This window comes from Propithecus coquereli, unplaced genomic scaffold (assembly GCF_000956105.1).
Source record: "Propithecus coquereli isolate 6110/MARCELLA unplaced genomic scaffold, Pcoq_1.0 Scaffold34, whole genome shotgun sequence".
NCBI lineage: Eukaryota > Metazoa > Chordata > Mammalia > Primates > Indriidae > Propithecus > Propithecus coquereli.
In genome coordinates, this window is record NW_012149063.1 from 10,679,469 (window position 1) to 10,688,463 (window position 8,995).

The window sequence follows — 8,995 nt, forward strand, 5'->3', positions numbered from 1 at the left end:
CTGGGCGACAGAGCAAGATTCTGTCTCTTAAAAAAAAAAAAAAAAACAACAGAGAAGTTAGAGTGAAAGATAACGTATTCTAAGTGTATGTGTTTCAAAGGAAGAAAATCTTGGTGACAGATTAAATGTGAAGAAGCTGTATAGGATTTTGATGTTGAGAAACTTAGGCAAATGAATGATAATATCATTTGTGATAGGGGGAGATTGGAAGGGATAGCATAGAATTGCTGGTGTTTTGTGTCTAAATTGACCCATAATTTGGAATTCTTACTGTTTCTCATATATTCTTCGCCATCTTCCAGAAAGCAAAGAAGTAGGTCTGGTAGAGATGGCCATTGTATAGATTTTGCTTTGTACAATTACATTTATAAAGCTAAGTCAGGCACTAGCAATCAGATATATTTGTGGATATGTTAAATTTGCTATGAAGCTTGAAATTCGTGGACTTTCTTTTCCAGGTTTTAGAGCAATCTTGGCTGAACCTAAAAATAAGGCATCTGAATCCTCTGAGCAAGAGTATTATAGCAATATGAGGCAAGAGGCTCTGGGACATGAACCTAGAGTAAATATGTTTCCCTTTGGTAAGTGGGCTGCCTTTAATAGGGTATGTAGTATATGCACTCTAATTTGAGTTTTTTAAAATACTGTGTTGTCAGCTGCAAATCTCACCTAGTGAATAAAGATCTTAAATATAAGATTTTTTTCCTAAAAATTTGGTCATGACTCCTAATGTCCTTAATATGTAACACTTATTTTGCTTATTTCCAATTATAATTTTCTCTGTTTATTTATATATTCTCTGCATAGTCAGCTACTGCCACTGCCACATGTCACTGCCACTTTTTTGAGTGAGCTTCTGCCTCTATGCAGTGGAACAAAAAGTACAAAAGGCATGTACAGATATGCCCTAAGTATGAATCATAAAATTTTGCCCCAAAACTACTGCCACTTTAAAATTAGGGCTACAGAAAGAAGAATGACAAAAGTAGAAGCTAAAAAAAAGGGAAAAATGAGTAATAAAAGTAAGGCCTGTGAATGTTATTTGGCTTAGACTTTCAGTAAAATACTTGCCATATTTTCCAGTTTTTCATGCTGAATTTCTTCCTGTGAAATCAAATGTGCATTTCTGTGTATATTTCTGCCTCTAAGGTCGCGGAGTGGGGAGAGTTGTCTGTTTCCCTGTCTTGGTCCTTTCTGGAAGTTCTGATCCCCAAAAGCATACTACAAAGTGCAGTGTCTTTATTCAGTGCAATGGACTTTTTATTTTCTAATACTTAAAATGTTAAATGACTTCTTGAATCTATTGAAATTTAAAGATTTACTGTTTTTTTTATCTTGTTGGAGAACAACAATCTGAATTTTCGAGTTTTGACAAGAATGACAACAGAGGCCAGGAAGCTATCTCCAAACGCTTGTCAGTTGTATCGAGAGTTCCCTTCACTGAAGAACAGCTTTTCAGCATTTTTGATATAGTACCAGGATTGGAATATTGCGAAGTTCAACGAGATCCTTATTCAAATTATGGTAAAATGTCTTTTTCTTTTTTTTTAAATATACTGCGTTTTGTTAAAATGGCTTTTCTCTCGTGGCACTTTTATGTCAAAACGTAAAATTCCTGTTACTTTTACATTTGTGTGACAGGAATTTTACGTTTCCTTTTTCTCTACTTTAGATTTTAAAATACAGTGATGCCTAATAAACAAACCCCTGGGAATATATGTTATTTTTACAAAGTCATTCACTTGAAAAAATATTTTAATTCCCACAAAATAGAGCATTCTGTTTTTTGTTGTACAACAAAAACACCTCAGTAGGATCTCTGTATATATTCTTAGTTAATGCTAAATCGAGTTATGAAACTCAAAATTTCCTCCTCATTCATCCTAAAGTCTCTTTTCTCTTAAACTTTATACCTCAAAACGAGTTTATACCCCTAATAAGTCACATCAGACTACTCAGATGCAAATCCTGGCAATAACATACAGCTTTGAGACCTTGGCAAGTTGCTTATTTTCTATGAGCCTTTCTTTCCTCATCTGTAAAATGGGATCAATACCTTCTTTACCAGCGTTAAGTAAGACTTAGAAATAATAAATGTAAAATAACCTAATGCAAGTCCTGGTATGTAATTGGCACTCATAAATGTAAGAGTTTTTTGATTTTTAAAGAATTGGAAGTGAGAGGTGGTAGAGAAATATCATACTTGATTGGCATCTCTTCCAGTATTATAGGTATACCTGATTTAGTCCTTTGAGAGTGACATAGGTATTGAGGAGAAACTAGGGAAGTGAGTCTGATCACGTGGACCAGTAGGCCTAAAGTAACTTCACCCTTCACACAGATACCCCCACATACTCACTGTTACCTACCCATCACTGGTCTTTTAGCAGAACTGTCCCTCTGAACCTACTTCGGGCCATCTCTAACCTTAACCCGATCTTATGCTATCATCCTCTGTTCTAAGACTTACTAGGTACACATTTTGTATTTTCTGGCACATTTGTTATATTCATAGAAAGTTCTATTTGTGTTTTCCCTCTTTTTTATCTGGTAGGTTGAAGTATATTTGTTTCTATACCTTCTATATTGTTTCTCTGCTTGGATGTGCCTGGAAAGTATGAGAACATCTGTTTATTAATAGAAGTGTCATCATATAATTAGAATCCTATTTGAAATAATTTTATATGGTCCTTTGAGTTTTGTGTTTTAATTTCATTAAAACATTGGATGTTTGAATTTAGAGGAACATAAAATTATAAGTGTTTTTTCCCAAAGCGGATTATATTATAAATATATCATGAAAACCTTTTGGTTGTTTCACAAGCTCCTGGCTGTCCATTTAAGGACTCCTGTAAAATTTCCTTCAATTTATGTAGCCTCCTGCTCCTGAATTGAAATCTGCCCCCTTAGCTGACATCTCTTCAAAGAAATGTGAAATATGTGACTTAATGATAGGAGACCCTCTGTTCCCTACCTTTTGCTTTTCATTCAAATCACTTTTCCTCCCTCTACTGCAGCTAGCCAAGATGAATATGTATTCTTTCAAATATCACTTCTCATTTCATTTCCTACCCAGTATGATAGGGAAAATTTTAAAATTTCAGAAGTAGATTTCAAATAATAAAAATTTAGGTTTTTAGGTATATCAGTATCATATTCAAAAAGCCAATATCCTAAAATTAAATTGATTAGACAGAATGTATGCTAATATTCCATTTTCCTTTAAATATCATGTTTATATTTTCCCCAAAATCTGAATTAGGCTTACTTTCTAGGAGTACAGTGTTTCACAATGAATAACACAACTGTATTTTCTGATACATTTGATTCTGTATTTACTAGTTGTGTGACACTAGGGTTCTAAAGTGTTTCATTTTTTAGATACATTGTAACATAGGTCTTAGGCACTCAATCTGCCTTCTTTTTTTTGTCTTTTTGTCTTTTTTATTTTTATTTTTTTTTTCATACTTTCTTTTCCTACATGTATCCTTGGTAATAAATGCTTTCCTTTTCATTTCTGTGTGTTCTCTATTTTAGGTCATGGAGTAGTTCAGTATTTTAATGTAGCATCAGCTATTTATGCAAAATACAAGTTACATGGATTTCAGTACCCTCCTGGCAATCGGATAGGTGTTTCCTTCATTGATGATGGAAGTAATGCAACAGAGTAAGTACCATTCCAGGAGTGCCTAAAGCCAAGCTTTGGGTGTACATGAGTATGACTTGAAGAATAAAAAATAGAAAACAGTTGACCTCTCAGGTGAGAAAGTCACACAAAACAAGTTACTGTTAAGAGACTGAATATTTCTAGTTTTCTGTAAATTATCAGTTATTATCTCCAGTCTCCTTAGAAAAATGGCAACACAGATGGTAGCTGCACAGCTTGCATCAATGGTGTGGAATAACCCAAGTCAGCAGCAATTTATGGTAAGTAGGTAAGGATTTAACTTTTCTAATACATCAATAGTGTATAAAATATATGTGACCTTTGTTTATTACCTGTGTAAGACAATTTTTAGAGGTATAGTAGAAAACCACATAGGTGCCATGATACACATGTGTCTTTAGCTCTTGGCCAGAAATCCCTAAAGTGCAGTTTTTCTTTTTCTTATTTTGTACCTAACTGTTCAACAGCAATTTGGAGGAAGTTCTGGATCACAGTTGCCGCAAATCCAGACTGATGTTGTACTTCCACCATGCAAAAAAAAAGCCCCTCCTGAAACTCCCGTGAAAGAAAGACTTTTTATCGTGTTTAATCCTCATCCTTTACCTTTAGATGTATTAGAAGATATATTCTGGTAAGATTTCAATTCTACAAAGTTATGGTTTTTTATATAATTTATTTAAACTAATAATTTAAGCATTCTCACAATCTTGACACTTCCTTCATCCGCTACCTAACAGGTAGAGATGATTTATTCTGTGGTTTTAAAAACTTATTTGTGTCATTTTTTTCAATTTCTGATCATTTTCTTTTGTCAGTCACACATCCTTTTCCACCTTTCATTTTGAAGATATAAAATGGACAATCATTTGTCTCTCTGTAGAAGACACGTCTGCATAGACCTGTCCACTAGAATTCTTTTTACATATCTTTTTTTTTGTAGTTGTAATTCAACTGAACAGTGTTTACTAAGCATCTTCTATTTTGTCAGTGCACTATTGGGTCCTTAAGGATTATGTAATCACATTGAGTAAATAATTACTTGATTGTAGGGAAAAATATATAATCAGTATAACTCCTTCCTTAGCTTTTTCTTGGTATTTTTCCCGTCTGCCTTATAAGAATATTAGTGAATTAAACAGATAGATAGGAAGCTTTTTAAAGAGCTGCACAAAATATCAGGGATGTGGTTCAAATATTTTAACCTTTATTTAACTGATTTATTTAGATTTTTTCTTGTACCTCTCCTTTGTGCCCCACAGGCACTGTGCTGAGTGCTAGAGATATTATGTAAACAAAACATTATATTAAGTGAACAAGACATTATATTATAGTCTTTGTCCTCTTAGAGCTAATCTCATGTAGAAGACAAGTAAGTAAATAGGAAATTACCACCTAGAGACATTGGTGCTATGCTAAGGAATGTATGAAATACGTAGGATAGGCACTTACCTTAGAGACTCTGGAGAAAGCTGCTTGAGAGAAGAAAGGTGCAGGTGGAAAGCTGAAGGATACAAATAATTTCACCATGGAAGAAAGCTGGGGGTATGGATGGTTATTCCTGCCAGGGAGACAGTAAAAGGAGGTCATTAGAGTATGGAATTTGAGAGATTGTAAGGGAAGGTGAAACTAAAGAGGCCAAGGTCTGTGTCAGGAAAGGCTCTGGAGCTATCTTAAGAAGTTTGTTCTTACCCTAAAGGCAATGAGGGGCCGCTGAGGGGATTTGTAGGGAGTAAATGATCACATCTGTGCTCACTCAGAGGACAGGGTGGATAATGGATTGGAAAGGGCCAAGCCCAAGGGGCAAGGAGACTAGTGAAGAAGGTATTAGAGTAATCTAAGGAAAGATGATGGTCCCAATAAGGAAAGAGACCTGAGTGAGAATGAAGAGAACTGACTGACTGAGGGTATGTTTAAGAAGATTGACATGAATCATGTGTTGGATGTGGGGAGAAGGGTGAAAAAGGAGTCAGCAATGGACCCCAGGTTTTAGACCTGAGCAGCTGTGTTTATCAATTTCAGTTGATTTTTTCACTTTATTTCAGTCGTTTTGGTAACCTGATCGAAGTTTACCTTGTGTCAGGAAAGAATGTGGGGTATGCCAAGTATGCAGATAGAATAAGTGCTAACGATGCCATTGCCACTTTACATGGAAAGATTCTCAATGGGGTCAGACTTAAAGTTATGCTGGCAGATTCCCCAAGAGAAGAATCTAACAAACGGCAAAGAACTTACTGATTTTTGAGGTAAGCACTTTTTAATCTGAATTTTAATATATACTGGCTAAAGTGTTTAGCAAGAGAAATATGTGTAAGTACTTTAATTATGGACTTTTTAGTAATTGATAAGTTGTCTGTTAAAAACACTTTGACTTAAAACTCAGCTGATAAAGCCAAGTGATTTTTACAATCTATCTTTTAAACTTAAATTACTGAAAAAAATGTTGACATTAACGGGAAGAATGCTTTTGCTCTTCTATGAAATAAAATCAAATTTCAGTTTATAAAGTTAAATAGTTTTTGTTTGTGAATATGTTAAGTTTTAAGAATTGGACTTTTTACTACGTGCTTACATAAACTTTAAAAGTAAATGCTTCTAAAGATTTTTAACTTGAAGAATTGGTATCTTGAGTTATGAATTGATGTAATTTATAACAGTCTTTATAGAGAATGTTTTGATTTCTCACTAATGAATACCTAAAAAGCAATATCAAATACATCTTTTTTTGGACCTTTTGAACCTAAATGTTGTTGTTTTCTGGACTTATATTTGTGAGTTTGTGCATTAAAACTATATATACATCCAGAAAATATTCTCATGTGCAGGTATATATGTTTTTTAAACAAGACAATTTACCAAAAACTCTTATCTATTATAAATAATAATATATACAGCCATATGAATTCCTTTTCCTATTAGTTTTCAAAAATCAAACTATAATTTTTTTTTCTGTGACATTTTATATCCCTATGGTTTGAAGAGACATTCCTTAAAGTTAGACTTTTTTATTCTGTAAATGAATTCGGAGTTTCATGGGAAGGTGTTTCCCTGTTCTCACACACTCCAGCTTCCCAAGTCTCCTACAGGTCAAATAGCAGTAGTTGACAAGCACTTTGAGTTTGGTTTGAAGTTACTGGCTTGCACCCATTTCTTTTTTTCACTTAAGGTTTTATTTTTGACCACTTACGTGAGCTAGCGGTTGTCAGAACGAGTCCTCTCAGCCCTTCCTGCTGATGGCCTTTCCTCTCAAAGCAAGTCAGGTGATTAGTTCCTCCTTCATAGAAGGCAGTTGGCAATAGAAAGTGCCCATTGGGCCCTTTGTGAATAATCCTAATTTTAAAATGTTTTTAAATGTTTTATTGAATGACAAAAACCACTCTCATTACATTATGAATTGTTAGCAATTTAACCCTAGAAATATTAAATTGCCAGTGAAAAAGAATGAACAAGCAGTTTTTCCTGTTTATGAATAAAATGCTAAGAATTGAATTCTATTTAGACAAGCTATCTATAGCATGCAAAAAATGCGTTTATTCTAGTATTTATTACCTATATATTTCAATTGATTTTGTTCAACAAACCTTTGTCCTTAAAAAGGACGACAATATAGACTTCTTAGTAAAGAAAAATATATACATTAATCTTATGGTGGAGCCTTTCCTGATGATTATTTACATATTAAAGAGAATACTGGGCTTAAAACCAGCAGATCTGCCCACTTACTAGGATTGGGCAGGTCTCTTCACCTTTTTGAGGCTTAGGTTTTTTTGTAGGGTTATTGAGAGACAATGAATTGGCAAAATTCCTTGTAAAATGAAAAAAAAAGGCTTTGCAAGTGTAAGCTAAAACTCTTGCATTTGTGGTTTCAGTAAAACCTTTGAGATGTCATCTCATCCCAAATAATGACATCAATGATCAGAAACTAAAAGTTTGATGATGTAAAACTATCTCATGGCCAGCTGGTGCTACGAGAACTAAGCCTTATAATGCTATATATTTCCCCTTAAATTCATCCAATTTCCTACATTAGAGAAATTGCATGTTTTTCAGCATGGCTATTCATAAAAATATAAATCTATCATTCTTCCCCTTTTTGAACTGTTTTAAATATTCAGGGCAAAGATTAAGTAGGGTCAGATTACTTGAAAATGGTTATTTGAGTAGGATATAATTAGCTACACTGGTTTTGAGTTCCTTCTAATTGCAATGTGGCTTTTTAATTTATTTTTGCCACAGATCTTCTACTTACAATGGACTCCATACTGAGATTCTTCTCGTTTGTTGGTGTATTAAATATATATCTTATTTTAAGTTTTGATAAAATACTGTGAAAGACTTTTCCAAACTTTACATAATTGTGACTTTTTTAGGGGGGCGGAGGTGCTTTTTTGTTTGTTTCTTTAATTTTGAGAGGACACAGACACAGCTCGTGAAAGCTAATTCCTCTTGCCTCTGAGGAATAAACCTGGGATTAAATGAGCCACGCCTAGGAAATAGAAGAAGAAACTGATCTAAGAATATAACTTTAAAAATAGTTGTTCTATTTTGAGATGGCTCTGATGTCCAAAATGTATTTCTCTTTCTATTTGAGAAAAATAGAAATTTTAGTATTTCAGAGCATCGGATTTTGTGTTAATTCACAGCATTTTACCTCTGGAAATTCACTACCTGCTTGCATCATCCTTCTGAATAAGTTTGGTTTTCTTTATTTTGAGGCATCTATGATTAAGCAAATAACATTGGTTATACTGAAATAAGGGAACAATTCCTAACATTTTAGGAATACTATATACAACAGCTATTTCCTTTCAGGTGATGATTTTCATACTTGTGTTGTGTTCTTTCTACAGAACAAAAACTAAATAATGACATAATCCTCAGCTGACTGACTGAAAATGTGACTGGACGCACTCCCTGTGGACAGTTGACAGCTTTTTTTTCATATACCCAATAGTCTGTGCACAGCATTGTTTTGTCTGGGAAGCAGGGATTGCTGACATGTATTTTTGAATCCATATATCAATGCTAAAACTAACATAGTAGTTGTTTCTTAGAGCAATATGTTGTTATGTGTAGCAGAAATAAAGTTTTCTTTGCATAACTAAATCATGACTTATTTATGTGAAAGACAAGAATGAAAAAATTTAATAGTTTTAGAATTTGACTAAATGACATATTTCATTGATTTTGAGATGCACATTTTTTCACATTTTAACACCTCTGAAACTGGAAACATTTTTATATCAATTGTATGCCATAGTGTAATTGACAACCTTTTTTTATTCCTTAATGAAACACAAAGGTGTTTCTTTTTTTTTTTTTTTTTTTTTT

At 33.6% G+C, this 8,995-nt stretch overlaps 1 protein-coding gene across 1 annotated transcript in view; it reads left to right on the forward strand.

The window, feature by feature from the left end:
• Window positions 1-5,910, forward strand: part of RBM45 (RNA binding motif protein 45) — a 14,692-nt gene extending 8,782 nt beyond the window's left edge. The window contains exons 4-9 of the mRNA XM_012650716.1: window positions 459-581; window positions 1,345-1,524; window positions 3,538-3,667; window positions 3,843-3,927; window positions 4,135-4,298; window positions 5,710-5,910. Coding sequence (XP_012506170.1) covers window positions 459-581; window positions 1,345-1,524; window positions 3,538-3,667; window positions 3,843-3,927; window positions 4,135-4,298; window positions 5,710-5,902 — 875 coding nt within the window. The 3' untranslated portion in view covers window positions 5,903-5,910. The remainder of the gene's footprint in view (window positions 1-458; window positions 582-1,344; window positions 1,525-3,537; window positions 3,668-3,842; window positions 3,928-4,134; window positions 4,299-5,709) is intronic.
• The last annotated feature ends 3,085 nt before the right edge of the window (window positions 5,911-8,995 follow it).